Source organism: Triticum aestivum, chromosome 7B (assembly GCF_018294505.1).
Source record: "Triticum aestivum cultivar Chinese Spring chromosome 7B, IWGSC CS RefSeq v2.1, whole genome shotgun sequence".
NCBI classification, from domain to species: Eukaryota; Viridiplantae; Streptophyta; class Magnoliopsida; order Poales; family Poaceae; genus Triticum; species Triticum aestivum.
Window position 1 is genome coordinate 358,825,131 of NC_057813.1, and position 26,218 is coordinate 358,851,348.

General features: G+C 44.4%; 1 protein-coding gene across 5 annotated transcripts; it reads right to left on the minus strand.

The window, feature by feature from the left end:
* Positions 1-13,193: 13,193 nt before the first annotated feature.
* LOC123159217 (uncharacterized) lies at positions 13,194-26,151 on the minus strand. Of its 5 annotated transcripts, XR_006479571.1 has the most exons (7): positions 25,709-26,151; positions 25,023-25,493; positions 24,773-24,944; positions 24,031-24,086; positions 15,914-23,220; positions 13,668-13,719; positions 13,194-13,565 (listed from the first exon to the last, which is right to left on the minus strand). XR_006479571.1 is itself a non-coding variant. In XM_044577047.1 (3 exons), exons 1-2 carry the CDS (start codon positions 15,966-15,968, stop codon positions 13,710-13,712), a joined length of 534 nt encoding a protein of 177 aa, XP_044432982.1. In that variant the 5' UTR covers positions 15,969-16,571; the 3' UTR covers positions 13,194-13,565; positions 13,668-13,709. The 5 variants fall into 5 exon arrangements, 1 of the variants encoding a protein (XP_044432982.1); XR_006479573.1 differs by lacking the exon at positions 15,914-23,220 and having other exon boundaries at positions 24,031-24,081; positions 25,709-26,137; XR_006479572.1 differs by lacking the exon at positions 15,914-23,220 and having other exon boundaries at positions 25,709-26,136.
* Between the last annotated feature and the right edge of the window lie 67 nt (positions 26,152-26,218).

A 26,218-nucleotide genomic window follows, 5' to 3' on the forward strand; every position in this document is an offset into this window, starting at 1 on the left:
TGTTGCTCGTTACTATTTATGTTATCACAAAACTATCTATTACCTACAATTTCAGTGCTTGCAGAGAAAACCTTACTGAAAACCGTTTATCATTTCCTTCTGCTCCTCATTGGGTTCGACACTCTTACTTATCGAAAGGACTATGATAGATCCCCTACACTTGTGGGTCATCAAGACTCTTTTCTGGCGCCATTGCCGGGGAGTAGCGCTTTTGGTGAGTGGAACTTGGTAAGGAAACATTTATATAGTGTGCTGAAATTTTCTGTTACTTCTCACTATGGAAACTAATCCTTTGAGAGGCTTGTTTGGGGTATCTTCACCCCAACCAGAAGAGCAAAGAGTTGCTCCTCAACCTACTAAACTTGATGAAAGTATTTACTTTGAGATTCCTTCGGGTATGATAGAGAAACTTCTAGCTAATCCATTTGGAGGAGATGGAACATTGCATCCCGATTTACACCTTATCTTTGTGGATGAAGTTTGTGGATTATTTAAGCTTGCAAGTATTCCCGATGATGTTGTCAAAAGGAAGGTCTTCCCTTTATATTTGAAGGGAGATACAATGACATGGAATAGGCTATGTGATGATACAAGATCTTGGAATTATAAGCGATTGAAGTAGGAATTTCACCAGAAGTTCTATCCTATGCATCTTGTTCATCGTGATCGTAATTACATATATAATTTCTGGCCTCGCGATGGAGAAAGCATCGCTCAAGCTTGGGGGAGGCTTAAGTCAATGTTATATTCATGCCCCAATCATGAGCTCTCTCGGGAAATGATTATTCAGAATTTCTATGCTCGGCTTTCTCTTGATAATCGCAACCTGCTCGATACTTCCTGTGCTGGTCCTTATATGCTGAAGACTATTGATTTCAAATGGGACTTATTGGAAAGAATTAAACGCAACTCTGAAGATTGGGGTTCCAATGATGGTAAGGAGTCAGGTATGACACCTAAGTTTGATTGTGTTAAATTATTTATGGATACCGATGTTTTTCGTGGATTTAGCGCTAAGTATGGACTTGACTCTAAGATAGTAGCTACTTTTGTGAATCTTTTGCTACTCACGTTGATCTCCCTAAGGAGAAGTGGTTTAAATATAATTCTCCTGTTGAAGTGAAAGTAGTTGCACCTATTACATTCGAAGAAAAGACTATTACCTATAGTGATCATATTGTTCCTACTGCTTATGTTGAGAAACCTCCTTTCCTTGTTAGGATAAAGGATCATGCTAAAGCTTCGACTGTTGTTCGTAAGAGTAATACTAGGACTTATACACCTCCTGAGCAAATTAATGTTGAACCTAGTATTGCTATGGTTAAAGATCTCTTGGATGAGGACTTAGATGGCATGTTATTTCTTTCTTGGGTGAGACTGCTAATATTGCAAAACCTGATACTAAGACACATAGACCTGTCGTAGGCACGCCTGTTATTTCTGTTAAAATAGGAGATCATTGTTACCATGGCTTATGTGATATGGGTGCCAGCGCTAGTGCGATACCTTATGATCTTTATAAAGAAATTATGCACAACATTGCACCCGTTGAACTAGAAGACATTGATGTTACTATTAAGCTTGCTAATAGGGATACCATTAAACCTATTGGGATTGTTAGAGATGTTGAAGTTTTGTTTGGGAAGGTTAAATACCCTGCTGATTTTCTTGTTCTTGCTACCCCACAAGATGCCTTTTGTCCCATTATTTTTGGCAGGCCCTTCTTGAATACTGCTAGTGCCAAGATTAATTGTGAAAGGAATTTTGTTACTGTTGGCATAGATGGTATGTCTCATGAGTTTAATTTTGCTAAGTTTAGTAGACAACCTTGTGAAAGGGAACCACCTAGTAAGGATGAGATTATTGGTCTTGCTTCCATTGTTGTTCCTCCAACTGATCCTTTAGAACAATATTTGCTAGACCATGAAAACGATATGTTTATGAAGGAAAGGGAAGAAATAGATGAAGTGTCCTTAAATAGGAACCTATGCTGAAACATAACCTTCCCGTTGAAATTCTTGGGGATCCCCCTCCACCCAAGGGTGATCCCATGTTTGAACTTAAACCATTACCTGATAATCTTAAGTATGCTTATCTTGATGAAAAAGAAATATATCCTGTTATTATTAGTGCTAACCTTTCAGAGAAAGAAGAAGAAATATTATTGAAAACTCTGAAGAAGCACCGTGCAGCTATTGGATATACTCTGGATGATCTTAAGGGCATTAGTCCCACATTATGTCAACACAAGATTTCAGTGGAGAAAGATGCCAAACCAGTTAGAGATCCTCAAAGACGATTAAATCCCAAGATGAAGGAAGTGGTAAGAAAGGAGATACTAAAGCTCCTTGAGGCAGGTATTATTTATCCCGTTGCTGATAGTGAATGGGTAAGCCCTGTCCATTGTGTCCCTAAAAAGGGAGGTATTACCGTCGTTCCTAATGATAAGGATGAATTGATCCCGCAAAGAATTATTACAGGTTATAGGATGGTAATTGATTTCCGTAAGTTGAATAAAGCTACTAAGAAAGATCATTACCCTTTACCTTTTATTGATCAAATGCTAGAAAGGCTATCCAAACACACACATTTTTGCTCTCTAGATGGTTATTCTGGTTTCTCTCAAATACCTGTGTCAGCGAAGGATCAATCTAAAACTACATTTACTTGCCCTTTTGGTACTTTTGCTTATAGACATATGCCTTTTGGTTTATGTAATGCACCTGCTACCTTTAAAAGATGCATGATGGCTATATTCTTTGATTTTTGTGAAAAGATTTGTGATGTATTCATGGATGACTTCTTCGTCTATGGATCCTCCTTTGATGATTGTTTGAGCAACCTTGATCGAGTTTTGCAGAGATGCGAAGACACTTGTCTCGTCCTAAATTGGGAAAAGTATCACTTTATGGTTAATGAAGGCATTGTCTTGGGGCACAAGATCTCCGAGAGAGGTATTGAAGTTGATAAAGCCAAAGTTGATGCTATTGAAAAGATGCCATGTCCCAAGGACATAAAAGGTATAAGAAGTTTCCTTGGTCATGCCGGTTTTTATAGGAGGTTCATTAAGGACTTTTCTAAAATCTCTAGGCCTCTGACTAATTTATTGCATAAAGATATCCCTTTTGTCTTTGATGATGATTGTGTAGAAGCTTTTGAAACAGTTAAGAAAGCTTTGATCACTGCACCTATTGTTCAGCCACCTGATTGGAATTTACCTTTTGAAATTATGTGTGATGCTAGTGATTATGATGTAGGTGATGTTCTTGGGCAAAGAGTTGATAAGAAATTGAATGTTATCCAGTATGCCAGTAAGACTCTTGATACTGCTCAGAAAAATTACGCTACTACTGAAAAAGAGTTCTTATCAGTTGTGTTTGCATGTGATAAGTTTAGACCTTATATTGTTGATTCCAAAGTTACTATTCACACTGATCATGTTGCTATTAAATATCTTATGGAAAAGAAAGATGCTAAGCCTCGACTTATTAGATGGGTTCTCTTGCTCCAAGAATTTTACTTGCATATTATTGATAGAAAAGGAGCTGAGAATCCCGCTGCAGATAATTTGTCTAGGTTAGAGAATGTTCTTGATAACCCACTGCCTATTAATGATAGCTTCCCTGATGAACAATTAGCGGTCGTCAATGCTTCTCGTACTGCTCCTTGGTATGCTGATTATGCTAATTACATTGTTGCTAAATTTATACCGCCTAGTTTCACATACCAGCAAAAGAAAAAGTTCTTTTATGATTTAAGACATTACTTCTGGGATGATCCACACCTTTATAAAGAAGGAGTAGATGGTGCTATTAGACGTTGTGTGCCTGAGCATGAACAGGAACAAATTCTACGTAAGTGTCACTCTGAATCTTATGGAGGACACCACGCTGGAGATAGAACTGCACACAAGGTACTAAAATCTGGTTTTTATTGGCCTACTCTTTTCAAACATGCTCGTAAGTTTGTCTTATCCTATGATGAATGTCATAGAATAGGTAACATTAGTAGACGACAAGAAATGCCTATGAATTACTCTTTTGTTATTGAACCGTTTGATGTTTGGGGCTTTGATTACATGGGAACTTTTCCTGCCTCTAATGGTTATACACATATCTTAGTTGCTGTTGATTACGTTACTAAGTGGATAGAAGCTATTCCAACTAGTAGTGCTGATCATAACACTTCTATTAAAATGCTTAAAGAAGTTATTTTTCTGAGGTTTGGAGTCCCTAGATATCTTATGACTGATGGTGGTTCACATTTTATTCATGGTGCTTTCCGTAAGATGCTTGCTAAGTACGATGTCAATCATATAATAGCATCTCCTTATCATCCGCAGTCTAGTGGTCAAGTAGAGTTGAGCAATAGAGAGCTCAAATTAATTTTGCAAAAGACTATGAATAGATCTAGAAAGAATTGGTCCAAAAAACTTGATGATGCATTATGGGCCTATAGAACTGCATTCAAAAATCCTATGGGTATGTCTCCTTATAAGATGGTTTATGGAAAAGCGTGTCATTTACCTCTTGAACTTGAACATAAGGCATATTGGGCTATTAAAGAGCTCAATTATGACTTCAAACTTGCCAGTGAGAAGAGGTTATTTGATATTAGCTCACTTGATGAATGGAGAACCCAAGCACATGAGAATGCCAAGCTTTTCAAAGAAAAAGTCAAATGCTGGCATAATAAGAGGATACAAAAGCGTGAGTTTAACGTAGGAGATTATGTGTTATTATTTAACTCTCGCTTAAGATTTTTTGCAGGAAAACTTCTCTCAAAATGGGAAGGTCCCTACGTTATCGAGGAGGTCTACTGTTCTGGTGCTATAAAAATCAACAACTTCGAAGGCACGAATCCGAGGGTGGTAAACGGTCAAAGAATTAAACACTATATTTCAGGTAATCCTATCAATGTTGAAACTAATATTATTGAAACTGTAACCCCTGAGGAATACATAAGGGACACTTTCCAGAACGTTCCAGACACCGAAAAGGCATAGGTATGTGGTACGGTAAGTAAACCGACTCCAAAACAACTCCAATAGCAATTTTTATTAGTTTTGGATTATTTAAGAATTTTAGTAAGAAAGAAGTAGTCCAAGAGGGACACGAGGCTCCCACGAGAGTGGAGGGCGCGCCCCCTGTCTTGTGGGCACCTCGTGTGCCTCCCGGACCCTGTTTTCTTTCACGTTATGTATTTTGGTCGGTTAAAATTCATTATATATACTCCCGAAGGTTTTGACCACCGTATCATGCAAATATCCTATGTTTCGTTTCGAGCTGTTTCGGTTTCAGGTTTAGAGCACCATGACTTCACCCTCCTCCAACAATGAAGACAAGTATGCTTGTCTTTTGAAGATAGAGCTGAAAAGAGAAGAACCAGAAGATATCAACAAGGATGAAGGGATCAAGGAAGCCATGGAGGTTCAAGCTCCGGCGGTGAAAGAAGAAGATATCCCTCAAACTTTACCTAACCTCTTTACTCCAACAGAGATTGAAACTTTCAAGATGATTGAGTTAGCCCGCATACAGGACAAGTATCTCACACAGGAGAATATTCTGTTGAAGGATCATATTGCTGGGCTTAAGGGCATTATCCGCAAGTTGGAGGAACTTTTACGCTCAATGGGCGATTATCCACCATCATCATCACCACCTCCATCACCTTCGAGGACATAATCACATGGGTATGGGCACTCCCCTTGGCAACTGCCAAGCTTGGGGGAGGTGCCCCAGTATCGTATCACCATCACACTCCTATCTTTACCGCTTTATTTAGTTTGATCCTTTTAGTACTATCTTGATCTAGTAGTTTGAAGTCTTGATATCAAGTAGTTTGAGTTTTGCTTTGTGATCTCTTTATGTAATCAAGTCCGTGTGCTATCTATAATAAAGTTTAGTGTTGAGTCAAGGGCTTTTCTATGTGATATGATCTTGAGAAAGTAGAAAGAATAAAAGAGTTCATATTGATCTTATGGATAGTAATAACTTCACATATAGAAAGTATGAGGCATAAAAATTGTTGAGAGTCGATGAACGTAGCCTTGGTCATCATTGCAATTAATAGAAAGTGAAAAGGAAAGAGGGGCTCACATATAGATATATTATCTTAGACATCTTTTATGATTGTGAAGCACCCACTAAGTATGACATGCTAAAAGAGTTGATGTTGGACAAGGAAGACAGCGTAATGGTTTATGTTTTCTGACATCTCAGTTAGAGTATATTGTCATTGACCTTCCAAATATGTTGAGCTTGCCTTTCCCCCCTCATGCTAGCCAAATTCCTAGCACCAAGTAGAAATACTACTTGTGCTTCCAAATATCCTTAAACCCAGTTTTGCCATAAGAGTCCACTATACCTACCTATGGATTGAGTAAGATCCTTCAAGTAAGTTGTCATCGGTACAAGCAATAAAAATTGCTCTCTAAATATGTATGACTTATTAGTGCAGAGAAAATAATCTTTGTACGAACTTGTTGTGGAAGTAATAAAAGCGACAGACTGCATAATAAAGGTCCACATACAAGGGCCAATATAAAGTGATGTTCGTTTGCATTAAGATTTTATGCATCAACCCTAAACGAGCATGACAACCTCTACTTCCCTCTGCGAAGGTCCTATCTTTTACTTTATGTTTTTACTTTATGCTTGAGTCAAGGTGATCCTCACCTTTCCCTTTTTATTTTATCCTTTGGAAAGCTCCTCGTGTTTGAAAGATCATGATATATATATCCAATTGGATGTAAGTTAGAATGGGCTATTATTGTTGACATAACCTAAAGGTGAATGCGTGGGGAGGCAACACAATAAGCCCCTATCTTTCTCAGTATCCGGCTGAAACTCTATAACCACAAGTACTGCATGAGTGTTAGCAATTATAGGAGACTACAAGATGGTTGAGTATGTGAGCTTGTTGAAAAGCTCTATTATTGACTCTTTCTGAGGTTACGATAAATTGCAATTGCTTCAATGACTCAGATTATAGTTTATTAGTCCCCAATGAAGTTTTTGAACCATACTTGATATTGTGAATTCCTTGTTACTTGAGCATAGGAAATCATATGACAAAATTTATATATGTTGCTGTTATTAGATTAATCATGATGCCCTCATGTCTGTATTTTATTTTTATCGACACCTCTATCTGTAAACATGCAGACATCTTTTTCGATTTTGGCTTCTGATGTTAGGGGATGATATGGATCCAGATGTTTAATGTTGTGGTTAGGTTTACCGTAATACTTATTTTGTAGTTGCGGATGCTTGCAATAGGGGTTAATCATAAGTGGGATGCTTGTCCAAGTTAGGGCAGTACCCAAGTTCCGGTCCACCCACATATCAAATTATCAAAGTACCGAACGCGAATCATTTGAGCGTGATGAAAACTAGCTTGACGATAATTCCCAATGTGTCCTCGGGAGCTCATTTCTCATTATTAGAAATTGTCCAGGCTTATCCTTTGCTACATAGAGGATTGGGCCACCTTGCTGCACTTTATTTACTTTATTTACTTGTTGCTTGTTACTATTTATCTTATCATAAAACTATCTATTACCTACAATTTCAGTGCTTGCAGAGAAAACCTTACTGAAAACCGCTTATCATTTCCTTCTGCTCCTCATTAGGTTCGACACTCTTACTTATCGAAAGGACTACGCTAGATCCCCTACACTTGTGGGTCATCAACGGGGAGCGCCTCGATGTCTAGGGGAGATTCCTGAAGCTAGGCGGAGTCGTCGGGCGACGAAGACGAGCGTACTGAGACGGATCTCGTGGCCCTCAGCCAATCCACCGCCGGAAACCATGATGATGGGGATCAGAAAAATCGCAACTTCACCAACAAGTCGCTAAGACACCTGCCCCAAGGTGGGCGCCAACTGTCGTGGTCCTAAGACTGGTAGTAGAATAGGGGGTAGGTATGGAGAGGCAAGATCTCAGCTATGGTGGAGTTGTACACACAAGATTTACGAGTTCAGGCCCTTCATAGTGGAAGTAAATGCCCTACGTCTCGGTGCCCGGAGGCGGTCGATTGTATTATATGCGTGTGGTGTTACAGGGGGTGCAAACCCTTGTGCCAGAGGAGGGGGGTGGCTTATATAGAGTGCGCCAGGACCCCAACCATCCTCCATTACAAGGGGTTCAATGTACATAAATATGGGGCGTTACTGATAACGCCATCCATAAGTGCTATTAATGACCTTAAAGACTACGGGGTGAACATCTGACCGTTGCAGTGCTGAGTGACTCCTGGTCTTCAGTAGGTCGAGTGGTTTCTTGTATGGTCGAGTGACATCAGGAAGGAGGGGTACCCGAGTGATATGATTTGTCGAGTGGATTGCACTCGACACCTTTGACTGGGGATTCTTTGTTGTCTCTTGGACTTCTTTGCTTCTAGGGTAGTGACCTTGGGTAGGGTGTATAGGTCAGGTCTATGACCCTACCCTGGGTCTGTATCCTCATCAAGTACCGCCTCTGGTGCAACGCCGTGTATGCATCTGATGAGAATTTGATGGTGATGCGGTAGCGATGGCCGTCAGCGACATGGAAGCAGATCTAGGAGGGTAGACGGTGGAGGCGGGGAAACATCCCGCCGCGATGGACAAGAGGGTCGTAGGAGCAGTGTTGGCAAGGTGGACGACGACCAAGATGAAGTGAGAGGTCGGGATGCAAGGATCCTGGTCCGAAGCAGTGGGGGAGAGAGGTCGATCTCTTGTAATGGACGACGACGTCGGGGTATCAGCTTCGGCATGGTGGTGGAGGACGGCGGTGGATGGGGTGGCGGACGGAGGAGGCTGGGGTGGAGAGGATGTTATGGTGCCCGCAAAGCACGAATGGGGAAATGGAGGGAGAGAGGAAGGAGGAACCATGCCTTCAGGGTGCGCTTGTCTCAAATTCGAGGAAATTTACAAACTTAGCCCCCGTCTAAAATTTCCTACATCACAGCAATAATAGTCGGTTGGGGATAGGACGGTAATCTCGCATACACCAAATACTTGCCGCTGGAGATTTTGGCCGAGGAGAGTTGTTTTGGCGCCCACCGTGTATGAATCCGGGTGAGAGGGACCTATTGCACAGCTACCCCTATCAAGACCTATTGAAATCGAGCTGACATATGTTGCGTGTCAGGGACAGGCGGTAATTTCCATCTCCCATATTTTGGTTTCGGGCGGTTACTGCGAGCTTGGCCGCTTCATTCAATTTTTTGAGAAAAAGCTTGCACGTTTACCGTGCCAACTCAATTCCAGTCTATTTTGTATTCTATTTTTGTTCGGGCATGATCCATTTTTGATTGAAATAAAATTCTATATACATCATTGTTTATATATACTTTCGAAAACACAACAAAGATTTCTGCTCCTTTATATATATATATATATATATATATATATATATATATATATATATATATAGGAAAATGGGTTGGTACACCTAGGAGTACATACTCCTAGGCCACGTGTAGCCTTTTATTCCCACCGATGTGTTTTGACTCTCACTAACAAAACCTGTTTAGCGCTTAATATGTTAGTTAGTTATTTAAATATATATGGTACTGTCGTAGGAAGAGAAGAGATCACATAGCGTTTGAAAAGTTGTTCCATATTAATAGGGATAAGCCACGTGCAATTGTTGGCTGCATATTACGATATTTGTTTCTTCTTCTTCCATTAAAGCATTCACGTTACAAACAAGACTTGATGAGCACATTGATCTGGACTAGGAGACAAGAAGTGACCGGCGGCGGCTCGATAGGGGAGACAGGATGCAGCTGGCGATGACTCGACGCGTGGCAGTTAGAAGATGGAGGCGGATGCATCTGGCGGCCATTCGCCGATGGAGACGAGAAGCCGCCGAGGTATGGACCTGGATCATGATGCACGATGGAGCGCCTCGCATGCATGTTATTCATATCGGCATGTATCATGGCAAGGCATGGCATGTCTGACGATTAATTCCTACACAAGAATGCATAATGTGATTACTTGCATCCCTTGTACTACCTCCCTCTCAGTTTGCAAGTCCTACGCGTATACCTCGGTTGCCAATTTGATCACCCTAATATAAACTATGTAACATAAAAATTATATCTTTTGAAAATAGAACATCTGAAGTTTATATTGATATATTTTTTGTAATATATGACTTGTATTAAGTTGGTCAAATTGACGATCTAGGGGTACGCGCACGCCCTGTAAACCGAAAAAGAGGGAGTAGTACTAATTAATTTATACTATTCGTGATGGATCTAGATGACGTCCGCTCCAATGCTCCACATGACTACGTTGAAGCTTCACCTCATCTGAACCAGATTGGCGAGTCATCTTCACAGGCCAACGTGAAACTCTAATCAAGATCGACGGATGCTACCCAAAATACTTATGATTCAAAACACTCCGCGGTCTACGCCACCGTGGAACTCCGGCCAAGATTGATCGATGTCGCATGTGATACACATACATAGCTTTAAGTGTTGTATTTGAGTGGGAAAATGGCAGCATTCATAATGAATTATACTTTTTTATTTTGTTCTACTTCTTTTAGAATTAAATTATACTTGTTTTTAGGTTACTATGTACACTCCATCGCTAAAATAGTGTATATACCTCATTTAAAAGATATGGTATATACTCCATTGTAATGAATATACTCATCATAAATTTGTATGTACTCATCAGAGAAAATAAGGCATACACTGCATTGAAAAGATGTGGTATATATTCCAACAAAAAAAATTGTATGTACTCCATGCCAAAAAATATACCCATGACCAAAAAATGATATATACTCCATCACAAAATATATGGTACATACTCCAACCCATAATATATGGTATATCCATCACAAGTTCACAAGGAAGTGGTATATACTTCATCCCAAAAATGTGGTATATGTGTGCTCCCTCAAGAAATAGTATATACTTCATAAAAATTAGTATATATGTATGACATACTATATGAAATAAACAATGCATGCAAGCTCAGCAAATTCGTATACTTCGAACGTACTTATACTACTTCCTTTCAAGTCGAAGATATATTCTTCTATGGACTATATGAATGGCTTCTGAAGAAAACTTGGAGTATATGAATGGAACACACGTGTAGACAAAGGTAGCTGGGTTTTTTTTCGTGAAAAAGGATATCTGGTTTTTGATCCCTTAATTCTAGGATGAAGCACATGCATGCACGCTCGAAGAAAGTAGTTCCGTGGACCCTAAAAAATTGGCTACAGTTAATTTCTACCAATCGGCCGGTGTGCTACTTATCCACGGGAATATCCAATTAAAAAAACTGTTAATAGGTGGGAGTATGTACACCCGGGAGTATAAAAGAGGTGTCCTATATATATATATATATATATATATATATATATATATATATATATATATATATATATACTCCCTCCGTTCCTAAATATAAGGTGTATTAGTTTTTTAAAAAGTCAACTGTTATCTATGTTTGACCAAGTTTACAGCAAAATATATGAAGATTTATAATACTAAATATATAAAATGTAAAAATATAGTTCATGATGAATCTAGTGATAATGATTTGGTATTCTAGATATTGATATTTTTGTCTATAAACTTGGTCAAACTTAGAGAAGTTTGACTTTTTGAAAAAATAATACACCTTATATTGAGGAACGGAGGGAGTATATATATATATATACGGTCTATTCTGCTAATATTAGCAGAATAACTACTCTGCACACCACTTCCGCACTGCACGCTGAACGCACGTGCACTGCATCTTCTGGACGACGAGCAATGCAATAGAGACTAGTGAACTTCTCGTCGGAAAAAACTAAACGCGTTATTTTTTCGGTACTGTTTTCGCTCTAATTTTTTAACCGTTTATCGGAATGAGGCGTGTAATATACCATTGAAAAGCTATGGATTAGGCGCAACTTCGACATGTTGAACACTTTTCGAGATTCCACACGGTTTAAGAGCAGTTTTGAAAATGGTGCGGCGGATGACGAGTGGCAGCGAGCGTTTTTTCGTGTTGTTTTCTAAACCTCTTGTCGGAATGAAGCAAATGATACGCCGTTGGATAGATATCATCGAGGCGCATCTTTTTCATATATAAATCTTTCTCTAATTCATTACGGTTTAAGAGCAGTTTCAAATTTACTAAATCGTGGAACTCTGTTTTTCAAATTTTTTGAAATTTTCGGTACTGTTTTTGCTCCACTTTTCTAACCGTTTGTCGGAACGAGACGTATGATACGCCGTTGGAAAGCTACGGACAAGGCGCAACTTTGATATGTTGAAATGGTTTTGAGATTCCTTACAGTTTTTAGTTAATTTTGAAAATCATGCGACTGACTTCGAGAGACAGTGGCTGTTTTTTCGTGAAATTTTTACAAACGGCTGGTCAGAATGATTCAAATCATACGCCGTTGGAAAGATATCGACGAGACGCAACTTTTTCATGTAGAACACTCTCTCTAATTCCTTACGGTTTAAGAGCAGTTTCGATTTTACCGAAAAGCGAACACTGTTCTTCGCGAGACCAAAATCGTCGTATGTACTGCATCGGACAGAAGAACGCATTGCTTTAGACAAAATACCGCACTGCATCAGATGGGCAAGTGCACTGCATGGTTTCTTTTTGTTTAAACATATTTTTCGTCGGACGAGGAAAGAAGAACACACTGCTTCAGACGAAATACCGCACTTCATTAGATGGGTAAGTGCACTGCATGATTTCTTTTTGTTTAGACGTGTTTTTTCTCGGACGGGAAAGAAGCACGCACTGATTTAGACAAGTATTTTTATCTCGGAAGGGGAAAGAAGAACGCACTGCTTCAGACGAAATACCGCACTTCATTAGATGGGCAAGTGCACTGAATGATTTTTTTTGTGGGACGTAAATTTTCGCAAACAAGGTGTAGTGCACTTCATGTCGAACGTTGGTGAACCGCAATACTATGAAAAGTGAACCTCGAGACTACCGTAAACGGGTCGTGTCACTACCGAAAGTGAACCGCTTGAGTTTTTACTAAACTCATTTTACGTGCGTAGACCGAGCGAATGGACCGCAGGGACTGAACAAGTGAAGTACATATAATGAAAAGCGATCTTCTTTGAGATATATATTTTTCCTATTTACCAAGCAAACCACGGAGGAGTATTATAACAAACTGCATGAGACAACAAAGTGAGCTTCAAAGCCACATCTATCTGATAAAGACACTCTGTTTCTTCCTTATTGAATGCGGTGAACCACAAGACTCCTCGAAGTGGGCTGCATCAACCTTTTATTTTTTTCATGAAAATGAACATATCCAACATGACAAACGAACTGCACTAGACCGGATTTAAACAAAAACAAAAGAGTGTTAAAACAATTCAGGAAGTGAACTACCTAAAAAGATGACCCCCATGGAGGAGCGAACCTCTCCAACATACACAGTGAACCCCTCATAAAAACGACCACGTGTGCATAGTCCAAGGGAACTGCCCGTGCACACGCGAGTTCACCGGAAAACCGTCGACGCCATGGGCCAAATTGCACGTCCCGTTGGTCAAGCTGCACTCCTACGTGCGCAAAACTGCATGGTGGGCAGGGCAACCTGAAGTCAGGTGGTTTCATGGAGGAATTACCATAGCCATAGGTAGGAAACGGTGAAAAATTTATAGGGGAGTGAGATCACCTAGTCACCCAAGACTGATGAGCACTAGCCCAGGAATCCTTTTCATCGGTTTCTGCAAAACAAACAGAAATCAAAGACAAAGAAGCACAAATCTAGCGGTCAGCTCGGATTGGAACAAAAGGTATATCATACATAAATTCTTCGGCTGGCGCACACAAGGAAGCCAAATTCTGAATCGACAAGGCAAGTTGACCAAGTAAACTACACTTTGTCTCGAAATAATAAACTGAACTTCACGAGCACCTTACTTTTTTAACAAGTTTCTCTAACAGCTTTTTTGGGAACTTCAATCATATTTGTTTGTGAACTTCAGTCCACTTTCAGGCTGCAGGTGGGACAATACATGGGAGTCCCACCTCCAACCCACCTGATCCCACTATGTTTAGTGGGAGTAACTCGACACCCCATCAAAACATGCATAAATTATATGGGCTCAAGTGGGATCCCATTTAGCAAATGGAAGATTGAAACATAATACTCCAGTACGCACTAGTTTAGCATCCATCTGCCGAGTCCACATTACAGTGTCACCCTTACTCCTCTGTTCTCTGTAATTTTGCTTCTTTCGTTTTAGTTAGCACTGCACGAGCCCACTATAGTGTGTGTGCGCGCTGTGCAACGGTGCAAGTCAGCATCGACGACCGCAGTGCAAGCATATGTAGTCCGGTGACTAGCTCTCCCTTTCCATTGGTGTTGAAAATAGAAGTAGAGAAGAAAATATTGCAGCATGTTTAGAGCTGCCAGAAACACACGACTCCTCTGTTCTTCATGTGTGTGAGAGTTGAGACCTGACATTGCCCAGCACTTCGGACCTGCAGTCGCCTCCACGGCCAGGCGACCGACCATGGAGCACCACATGACGTTCCTCTTGGCGGCCATAACCAATCAGCAGACCTGCCTGCAGCCCGACATCCGCCAGATCTTGCTTCCATGGCCAAGAAGCTGCCCACTAATCCTTGCGGCCTGGTGCCAGGAAGAAGAAACAGGGGTGCAGCAGCGGCGACGGCCATCAATCGGCGGCAGCGGCGGGAGCATGCTGTGGCACCGTGCTCTACTGTGCAGTTGGCTAGCTTAATAGGGCAAGATGGGATCCCAACGGGCTAAGTGGGATAGCCCGATTAACTTTTTCCCTATCCAATGGGATTCCACTAAAGCAAATTAAGTGGGATGGACTAGTTAGTCCCACTTGAATCCACTTCCATCTGCAGTCTGAGTCCACTTGGTCTAGATAGTGAGGTGCTTGCGCACGTCGCTTGTGTGAAGTGAGCAGGTCGTGTGGGAGGCGAAATTGGTGAACACCACCGGCAGTCTAACTGCATTGGAGCACCAAGCGGTGAGCTACATCACCATACGAACCGCACTGCACGCATGCGATGGGGGAAGCAAACGACACGCAGATGAGCTCCGCACCACAGGGGTGCATCGCGTGAACTGCACAGGGGGTCTACTGTTGACATTGTCGCTGCCATCGGGGCCAGGGAGGACCCGCTGCTGTATACCAGGGGGGCTGCTGCGCCCGTTGGTGGCGAGGTAAGGTCCGAGGCTGGCAGGGAGGCACGTGTGGAGGGTTGGGAAGCGTCGGCGTGTGGCCGAGCTAGGTGCCGGCCCGAGCTCGAGTAAGAGGAGATGAGGAGGCTATCGGTGACACCCTGCTGCTCCTTGGAAGTTGGATCAGGGAATGAAGAGGGTCACGGCGGTGCCTGCAAAGCGCCGGTGGAGGAAGATTGCAATTTGCAAGAATGGCAATCGGAGACTGCGGGGCGGAGGAGCGGCTCACCTGTTTGACTCGTGTGGCGGCTCGGTCGTCAGATCCAGGGGTCGACGTGGAGGAGGGCGGATTGCAGCGAGGCGTAAGGCTGGAGTGGCGGCAACGGCGCTGGTCAGGGAGGTGCAGCGCTGGGGCGGCGGCGGCGGCGCGACCGAGCTGCACGGGGGCCGCGACCAAGCTGCACGTGGTGGGGTGGCACCCGAGTACCTACGGGTGGCGCAGATGAGGGTCTCGCCGGAGACCGCCACGAGGAGAGGGCTCGTCGTCGACTTGATCCAGATCGAGGACGAATGGCGGATCCGGGCGTGGGGAATGGGTGATGCCGGGCAGGGGCGGCGGGAGACCAGCCCGAGGGGCACTAGGAGGTGCGGCCAGCTGCGGCGCCGGCGGGGGAAGAAGCCGGATGAGGTCCGCCCTGACTCGTTGGATGTCACCGTCGGCGCACGATCTAGGGAGGAGAGGTCCATGAGGGGCTCACCGGATCTGGGGAGGAGAGGGCCACGGTGACCTCGACGCCCCACGGCCGCAGCCATCTGGGAGGCCGGATCCGGTGGGTTCTCGTCGTGAACCCACGGCCGGATGCGGTGCTCGGCTACCCTTGTTGCACGAAGGAAGTGCTGGTGGCCAGGGGGGGCAGAGCGGGGAGACGGTGGTTGGAGCCACGGTGGCCGGGGCGCGAGAGATCTGGCGGCGTCGGTGCCAGGAAGAAGGTGGGGAGCGGGGTTTCTGGTGGCGCGGGGGCCCCGGCAGAGAAGAAGGTGGGGGAGCGGTGGTTCTGGTGGCACGATGGCCCCGACGGGGAAGAAGGTGGAGGAGCGCGTGGGGTTGCGCGGCGATGGAGGCTCAGGGGTGGTGGATCTAGTTCCGGTCGGGGGGACGGAAGAGTGTTATCAGAATAAGGCGATTTGACGTGCAGAATAAGCTCTTAAGGTGTTATCATATATATACTAGCAAAAGGGCCCGTGCGTTGCAACGGGAAAAAAATTCATAATCTTCAATGGCCATGATCACATTTTGCTGCATCACTGAGATACACTATCACTCTCAATTTCGTAAAATCATGAATACATTTTTAAACTCATGAGCATATTTGAAATCGTGATCTTTTTCAAATTCGTGAACACTTTTACAAATTATCAAATATTTCTAAAATCAACAAAGTTTATTGAACTCATGAACATTTTATACTGTTTGCATACATTTTATAAAAAATTGTGAACATTTTTTTAACGATTATCTTGAATCAGTGAACATTTCTTGAATGGATGAACATTGTTTTTGATATTTTTTCCATTCATTTTTGAATTGGCAAAATTTTGTTCAATTTCATTAACATTTTTAATACACAAACTTTTTAAAAAATCATGAACATTCTCTGATTTCCCAAAAAATTGTTTTCAAAATTTCGAACATTTTTTGAATAAGCAAACATTTTTCATCATGATACTTAAGATAACACCAATACCTCGTGCAAACAATATTTAAGAGAGTACCAATATTTAAGGTCGAGCAGAAATGCATGGATAGCATGAGGTGATACTAAGACAAATCAAATTATATTCAACCATAGATAGGATAGGCACATCCATCAGTATTGTTTTAGTTTGATATATTGCTGTCCAAGAGAATTTTAGTTTAGAGACTGTTCGGATCTCCTCAAATCTGTGCTTCGCCGATTATGCGAAGCGGAGGCTTCTTGCGGTGCAATTTGGTGAAGCTGCCAAAGCTTAGCTTCCCAAATCCGAAATCATTGGAATGCCACCACCAAGTCATGTGACGCTTCGTTGTGAATTCCCCTTCTCACGAACCCTATTGAAGCGCCTTCCCATGACGTCGCCAGTGTCCCCTTCTAACGAGCCCGACACCGCCCACTCGCCAGCCCTCCCCTTCCTCTATTCGTCGTGCCATCCATCATTGTCTCCCTCTCCTCCCGCTGACCTCCCCAGCAACGCCCTCTTCCACACCGATTGCCTTATTTCTAGGGTCACCCTCTACCCCGACGTAGACCACCTCCCCGTCGTCTGCCTCCGTTTTGTTTGTGGCAACCCCTCAGCCCATGGAAGCTGATCAACGCGTCGTAAATGGTGTAGCTACTCCAAGGAAGCTGGAGCTTGAACGCTTCTGAATAGGCTTACATCCATGTTTGTTGCCTTGGAGTTGCCGAGGCCAGAAATTTTTTGGCTGTGTTAACTTCAGCCAAAAAAAGTATATCTACTCTAGTAATAGCTCATCTAAATGAATTATGTTTTTCACTTGTATACTTTGCATGTAATCTTTCGCCAAGATCCAACACAGATATAACATCACTAACATTCAATTGCAAAAAAGAAACAGAAATTACTGACATTCAATCCACAATTCTAACAATTCTCTAATTGACCTTTTTATTCTATTTTCCCGATCTAAGGTCAGGACAACATTTTTAGATAACACAATGTATCAGTATTATCACCACTGCTAAAATAAAGAAATTTAGGACATGGTACAAAATTCAGAATCACTACATCTACAGTTCATATGATAAACAACAGTGGCCTGTAGCTCGTACATGTACAGTATCCATGTTAGAAAGACCCCAAGTATTTCAAATAGACACACACACACACACACATATATATATATATAGAGAGAGAGAGAGAGAGAGAATATTACATTACTCGACTCTCCAAGCATGCACACACTTGTGTTTTGCAAGACTGTGCTCTGCCCCTACAAGCAGACCGTGCTCTGCCCCTACAAGCATGCATGTTAAAGTAAATATCCTGTATATTTGGCATGTAATCAGCCCTTGCCGTATTATCGGATTGTATTCTGTCTATGATTGATACGGCTGGGTCAAGTCCTTGTTTCCCAAGGCATCTGTACATGATGGATATATATACTAATATGAGCTGATCGCCCAAGCGTGGCGTTTCCCTCAATTCTCCCTGTCTCTCTTGTTTACATGGTATCAGACTACATCTGCATCGCATCTGCATAGTTCGATCCTTCGGCCTGCAACTAGACGCCATGACTTCCTCCGGCCAAACCTCCGGTGCTCTTGGCGCCATGACCTCTCCATCTCAGCTCTCTGCCACAAACAGCGCCCTCACCACCGTCACGGCTCCTGCATCCCCGGCCTCCAACGCAGTGCATGTGGCCAGCGTCAAGACCCATGTCCCCGTCGTCCTCGACCTCAAGGCGTCGAACTTTACCAAGTGGCGCATGCTGATCACCGTTCTCTTGGGCAAGTACGACCTCATCGGCCATATAGCTGCCGCTACTCCGGCTGCTGATCGCACGCCAGAGTGGAGCCGCGAGGACTTCGTCGTCCGCTCGTGGTTGTACGGCTCCATTAGCGACGACATCCTGGATATTATCATGGCGGAAGACCAGACGGCGCACGAGGCGTACACGCTCATCCAGAACTTGTTCCTCGACAACCAGATGACGCGCGCTGTTTATCTCGAGGCGGAGTTCCGTGCCATCGTCCAAGGCGATCTCACCATCACCGCCTATTGTCACCGGCTCAAATCCCTCTCTGATGCACTCCGCGACGTCGGCCAGCCGGTGTCGGATCAGACCTTGGTCTTGACGTGCCTACGTGGCCTCAATTCTCGCTTCGCCGACATCACCACTCTGGTCACCATGCAGGTTCCGTTCCCTACGTTCCTGCAGACAAGGTCTCTCCTTCTTCTTCGTGAGACGCAGCTCTCGCACACCATGCCTACGCCACCGCCGCAGACCGCCATGTACGGCCACGGCGCCGGTGCCTCCTCTGGCGGTGCCTACAATGGAGACCGCTCCTCAGGTGACCGCAACTCCGGCGGCAACGGCGGCCGCTTCCAGAAAAAGAAGAAGAACGGGGGCGTCGGTCACTACCGTGGCAACGGTGGCGAGCGTAACCACAACGGCGGTGGCTCTTCCGGTACCCACGCTGCAGCTGGTCCGTGGATCTGCTTCAACCCCTACACGGGCCAGGCCCAGCCGCTGCCGGTCTCCTGGCGCCCCGCTGGTGGAGCAGGCCTTCTTGGACCGCGGCCTGCTGCACCCCAGCGCCCGTACGTACCTGCCCAACAGCAGTTTGCGTACGCGCCGCCCCAGCAGCAAGCGTATACTACGCTGCTCGCTCCACTCCATGGGCAGGCGTACGGCACTGACCCACCGCCACCGGGTACACCCTCCAGCCACGGCGCTCCAGCTTGGGACTGCTCGGCGCTCATGGCTGCCCTAAATAATGCTGCTGCATCATCTTCATCCGCTGGTGAATGGATCATGGACTCGGGAGCCACCTCCCATATGGTTTCCAACCCTGGTATAATCTCTCTTCCTTCCAAACCGCCTCCGTTTTCTCATATCACCGTCGGCAATGGGGTCACTTTACCCGTTGTCTCCACCGGCCACATGACTTTGCCTACTTCGGCACGTACCTTTGCTCTCAATAATGTCCTTGTCGTTCCTGATATTATTAAAAATCTTCTTTCTACTCGCAAATTTAGTACCGATAATTCTTGTTCTGTGGAGTTTGACCCTCTTGGTTTTTCCATCAAGGATCTTCGAACCAGGCGCGAGATCACACGCTGCAATAGTCCCGGTCCTCTCTACACCGTCTCCGCCGCCGCCAACCCGTCATCTACTTTTGGACTCCTCGCATCATCCGACTCCACCGAGCTATGGCATCGTCGATTAGGTCATCCAGGTCGTGACGCTATGTCACATTTATCAAAACAGTTTGCTATTCCTTGTAATAATGCAGCCGTTTCAGTCTGCCATGCGTGTCAACTTGGCAAGCATGTTCATTTGCCGTTTTCTAGGTCTAAAACTTTTAGTGTGGTGCCTTTTCAGTTAATTCACTGTGATTTGTGGACATCTCCTATTCCGAGTAATTCTGGTTTAAAATACTATCTTGTTATTGTCGATGATTACTCCCACTACATGTGGACATTTCCTCTCCGCCATAAGTCAGATGCAACCACTGTGATTACTAACTTTGTGGCATTTGCACGCACACAGTTTGACCTTCCCGTTGTTGCCATGCAAGCCGACAATGGCACTGAGTTTGTCAACTCCACATTGTCCACCTTCTTTACTGGTCACGGCATCCATCTTCGCCTTTCATGTCCCTACACATCTCCACAAAATGGAAAAGCCGAGCGTGCTCTTCGCACCCTCAATGATATTACTCGTACACTTCTCTTCCAAGCCCACATGCCCTCCTCTTATTGGGCTGAAGCTCTTGCTGCTGCTACCTATCTTCTAAACCGACGACCTTCTCAGCCTATTGGGTTTTCCATCCCATACGAGCTTCTTTATCGCATGCCCGCTTCCTATGCCGAGCTACGTGTTTTCGGATGCCTTTGCTACCCAAACCAATCTGCCACAGCAAAACACAAATTATGCCCTCGCTCCACTGCATGTGTTTTTCTTGGATACCCCTCCTCACATCGTGGCTATCGTTGTCTTGATCTTTCAAGTCGGCGTATAATCACTTCTCGTCATGTCATTTTCGACGAACATACATTTCCGTTTGCTAGTATTAACCCTGCTCCTTCCGCTACATCTCTCGACTTTCTTCTGGATTTAGTAGCCACCGAGCCACCTCCATTCACTCCTTCCCTCACGCATGCTCCTGTTGCACCACATGCACGTACTACTGATCCACGTACTACTGCATGTCCTAGCTCAGGTGCTAGTTCCTGTCCTAGCTCGCCCATGCATCAGCCACACTCACCAGCACCTGATTCTCCTCCTATGCATGCCTCGCCTACCTCGGCCAACTCTCCCGCACCTGTCGCTTCGCCGGCGCAAGCTGCTGCACCAGAAACCCAGCCAAAAACCCAACGTGGACGTACTGTCTCTCGCACCGAACCAGCCACCAACACACACCATATGCTGACACGCCTCAAGCACGGCATTGTCCAACCGGTTGATCGTCTTAATCTTTCGGCTGTTCACACCTCCATTTCTCCTATTCCTAAAACATACCGGGGTGCCCTCCATGATCCTAACTGGCGTAGTGCAATGGCTGATGAATATAATGCACTAATTCATAATCGCACATGGACCCTGGTTCCTTGTCCGGTTGGTGCTAATGTTGTTTCAGGTAAATGGATCTTCAAGCATAAGTTCGCATCTGATGGTGGCCTTGCTCGCTACAAGGCTCGATGGGTGGTTCGTGGCTTTTCTCAGCAGCCGGGCGTCGACTTTGACGAGACATTTAGCCCCGTCGTCAAGCCTGCCACCATCCGCGTCGTCCTCACCATCGCGGCTTCTCGTGGCTGGCCGGTTCACCAACTCGATGTCAAAAATGCCTTTCTCCATGGCACAATTGACGAGGTGGTGTACTGTGAGCAGCCCCCTGGCTTTATCGACTCGGCTCGTCCTCATCACGTGTGTCGCCTTCACAAGTCGCTCTACGGTCTCAAGCAGGCTCCGAGGGCATGGTACCAACGCTTCGCCCACTATGCTCATCGCCTCGGCTTCGTCGCATCTCTTTGTGATGCTTCTCTCTTCATACTTCGACAAGGCGATGAGCTTGCGTACCTACTGTTGTACGTTGATGATATCATCCTCACAGCTTCGAGTTCGGATCTACTACAGCACATCACCGACATGCTTCACCGCGAGTTCTCTATGACGGATCTCGGGGATCTATCCTATTTCCTCGGGATTTCGGTCTCTCGCTCGTCATCGGGGATGCTTTTATCCCAACGCCAGTACGCCATCGACCTTCTTCACCGTGCCGGCATGCTTGATTGCAACCCGTGTGCCACCCCCATCGACACTCGTTGCAAGCTCTCCGCCGATGAGGGTCCTCTCGTTGACGATCCCACGGAGTACCGCAGTTTTGCCGGTGCACTTCAGTACTTGACACTGACACGTCCTGACATAGCTCACGCTGTACAACAGGCATGTTTGTACATGCATGCACCACGGGAGCCGCATCTAAACCTTGTAAAGAGGATTCTTCGCTATGTCAAGGGCACATTGGATCTTGGTCTTCGCCTCCACTCGACACCGGCTACGTCTCTCACGGCCTACTCCGACGCTGACTGGGCAGGTTGTCCCAACACTCGTCGCTCCACTTCTGGCTACTGTGTTTACCTTGGGGACAACCTTGTGTCATGGTCTTCCAAGCGCCAGGCTATAGTCTCCCGCTCTAGTGCCGAGGCGGAGTATCGCGCAGTGGCCCATGCTGTAGCTGAGTGTTGTTGGCTCCGTCAGCTTCTTCATGAGCTTCATCGACCCCTCCACTCCGCGACCATCGTCTTTTGCGACAATGTCAGTGCTGTCTACATGGCCTCCAACCCTGTGCAACATCGCCGCACGAAGCATATTGAGATTGACATCCATTTTGTTCGTGAAAAGGTGTCTCTCGGGCAGATTCGGGTTCTTCATGTGCCATCGTCTCAACAGTTCGCTGACATCATGACGAAGGGTCTACCGTCTCAGCTCTTTTTGGACTTTCGGTACAGCCTGTGCGTTCGTCCTCCCGACGCACTGCCTGAGGGGGGATGTTAAAGTAAATATCCTGTATATTTGGCATGTAATCAGCCCTTGCCGTATTATCGGATTGTATTCTGTCTATGATTGATACGGCTGGGTCAAGTCCTTGTTTCCCAAGGCATCTGTACATGATGGATATATATACTAATATGAGCTGATCGCCCAAGCGTGGCGTTTCCCTCAATTCTCCCTGTCTCTCTTGTTTACAATGCACACACTTGTGTTTTGCAAGATACACAACCAGATTATGGACAGATAATATACAACATCTGGTTTGATGATGCCCTTGTTCTTGGTAACCTACAACAAAAACAACTAATCATTTTCATCTTCTGTTAGAGATAGGGGTTTGTTGTACTGCGGGTACTACTATAGGACAAGGGTTTAGATTCTCTATTGTTCTTTCTTGTCTAAAAATGAATAAGAAAAATTATATCTTCATCAATGATGTTGGCAAAATTCTATGAAGTCCTTCTAGCTGGTAAATCATTCAAACTAATGGCGATGTTTCCCTACCACCATACAGGAAAACTTTGTAGCCTGACTGGATCTCCTATGATTGCAGCAAGGAATTTGCGTCATTGCCACACTCTAAAACTGGAATTTGTCTTTCAGGGAGACTGTGTCGAGTGACAATGGACCTTAGCTTCTGTCATATAAGAAGATCCTATATGACAAACTCTACTTCACGAATTGGAGTAAGACAACTATTGTCATTATTCTTCTGAACAACTAATAAAATGAAATCATCGACATCCAACTCACATTTAGCATGCATACGTCACGAAGCACGTCCTTCTTCCAGAATAAATAATAGTATAATTCTCAGAAAACATATTCTGTTTTGACTGACTTATGGAAAACAGAAGTTTTAGAATGTTTTCTTCCCTGACAGAAACTTGCTTTGCTTCCCTCACACTATTAGTTCCAATACAACATATCAGATACAGGTTTTTTTTATTGATTTTCTTTTTATGAAAGAAACATGCATGTGTAGAACGTAATGATATCATGTTTAGAGTTAACTACCGAACATTAAATGTTTGGCACGTAGCATTTTTGCAGCTTGATAGACAATCATAGAGTTATTGCAAAAGCAGGAGCATGTACCAGATAATTTGCAGAATCACAACATCTGGAGGTGTCTTCAAAGTTACAGGACTGTTCTATGTCACATAAAAAAGTTAAATCGCTATTAGATTAAGGGACTGCATTCCTTCTCCAAATTACTACTCGTAAAATTTTGCAAACAGGCCCAAATGCAGATTTGTATGAACAACCTAAACTATGCGATTGCAGTTTCAGACTTTTAATACCACTTGACACCAATATTATCAGAAGTATAGATGGAAGTGCATACTACGCGTTTATCACATCGACTTGTGATAACCGAAAGGATAACTAAGCACAATGTGCACATGAACCACAATGCTAATTCAAGTCCAATAAACCATGTGAATTTTCAGGAAAAGAATGTTATGTGATCCAAATGAAATTGTTATTTAGATATACATAGTGTCGATCGAAACTACTGTGGCCTTAAGAGAAGCAGTAGACATCGAGCTAGAAACATACTACAGGTAGATAACATAAGTGCCAGGATCCAATATTCAGTAAGAACAATTAAAGCACCAAGTAGCCAAATCAAAATATGTCCATTTGCGCCTTTGTACAGAGATTGAACATGCTGAAACGCAGTGGAAGTAAATCACATGGGTAGCTGGTTATATTGTCTTAAAGTGATCTTCTCATACTGGAACCATACAGAAAGTAAATAGCAGATTATATCGTCCTAAGTGATCTTGCTAGAGAGGATTATCTAGAGAAATGATAAAGGAGAAATATAACCAACCTTGACCTGTTTGCAGCATTTGGCCCCCAAGGCAACCTGGGTCATTTACAAATCCAGATTTTATACACCTCATAGTCACCGGCATCTTGCCACAATAGGCCAATACCTAGCCACTCATAGTACCATCATCGTCCATTGTTCTGGCCTGTTGCATTCCTGGATTGCAGTACACCTGAAATTGTAGGAGTTCATAACCTGGACACCACAGAGAAAGCTTCATTGGTTGAGAAAATTCGTTGCTTTTCACCACCTGCTGTAAGGGAAAGTACCAATCACCCCATTGATCCTCCCTCTAATATCAACAAGCTGACAAAGTGGCAATGGAGACCAAGGCTTAGCATATTATTTCAATCGATTTGTCTACAACTTGTGTATGTCCTGCAGATTGAAATTGAAGCGGTGAAGACCCTCTGGAAGGCAAGCCAAAGGAAGAGCACAAGTTTGTTAGGGAGGAGCGGCTGGGACTGCCCAGGCACAACAGATCGGGAGTAGCAGCTACGATCGTCGGGGCGGGAGCGCCGCTACCATGGCATAGAGATGCTGCTGGAGAGAAGTGACAGGCGGGGATACATGAGAGGTTTCCATGCCCGGCAGCGCAGAGCTGTGGCAGCTGATTTTGCAACAGAGTTAAGAAATGTCTGAATGACTACCTACAAGAACATGAGTTGCATCCTTGAGTTGATTTATCCCATGACCCAAATCCAATTTCTTCACTCCATCCCTACAGATAACAAACATATTGTAATGCATATGTTGAGACCTGAGAGCTAAGATCGAAGAACAACCAAAGCAAAGAAACAATTGAGGTTCTTCCAGCAAAGAACTGAAGAAACGACAACATAGCTGATGCCAAAATTCAACACATGAGCAATGGCCTTTCTGAGTAAAATAACACATCTGCCATGAGGGAGAGGGCGAGCATTGGAGGTACTTTACTGGATCCGGTCATGGCGACGAGCGACTGGGTGCAGTGGCAGGAGTACTCAAGGCCGGAGATGCTGGTGATGTGCGACCGAGGCTTTGGCTACACAGCACATGTCGTTAAGGCGGAAGAGGTGAGAGAGGTGAGAGGAGGAATACCAGGGAGGCAGCAGCAGTGGCGCCCGTCCGCCGTTGTCCGGCACCGGTGAGCTCTGGCCTAGGTCGCCGCACTGCCCCTCCTTGCTCCCTTCTTCTCTCCCTCACCTCTGTGTCTCCTTTCTGTCCAGGAGCCGCCGATGCTATGGATCCTCCCCGGAAGCCGCGCTCCGGCCTTCCTCCTCATCACCAGCGAACCCCGTCTCGCCAAACACCTCCGGATCCTCCTCCCCAGTGTGACGCCCTCGATTCAATCGTACACTAATCATACACGCAAATGTGTACGATCAAGATCAAGGACTCACGGGAAGATATCACAACACAACTCTAGACACAAATTAAAATAATACAAGCTTTATATTACAAGCC

Excerpts from the sequence above, each read along its gene's own strand:
- LOC123159217 (XM_044577047.1), bottom strand. The coding sequence starts at position 15,968 with ATGGCTGCGGCCGTGGGGCGTCGAGGTCACCGTGGCCCTCTCCTCCCC.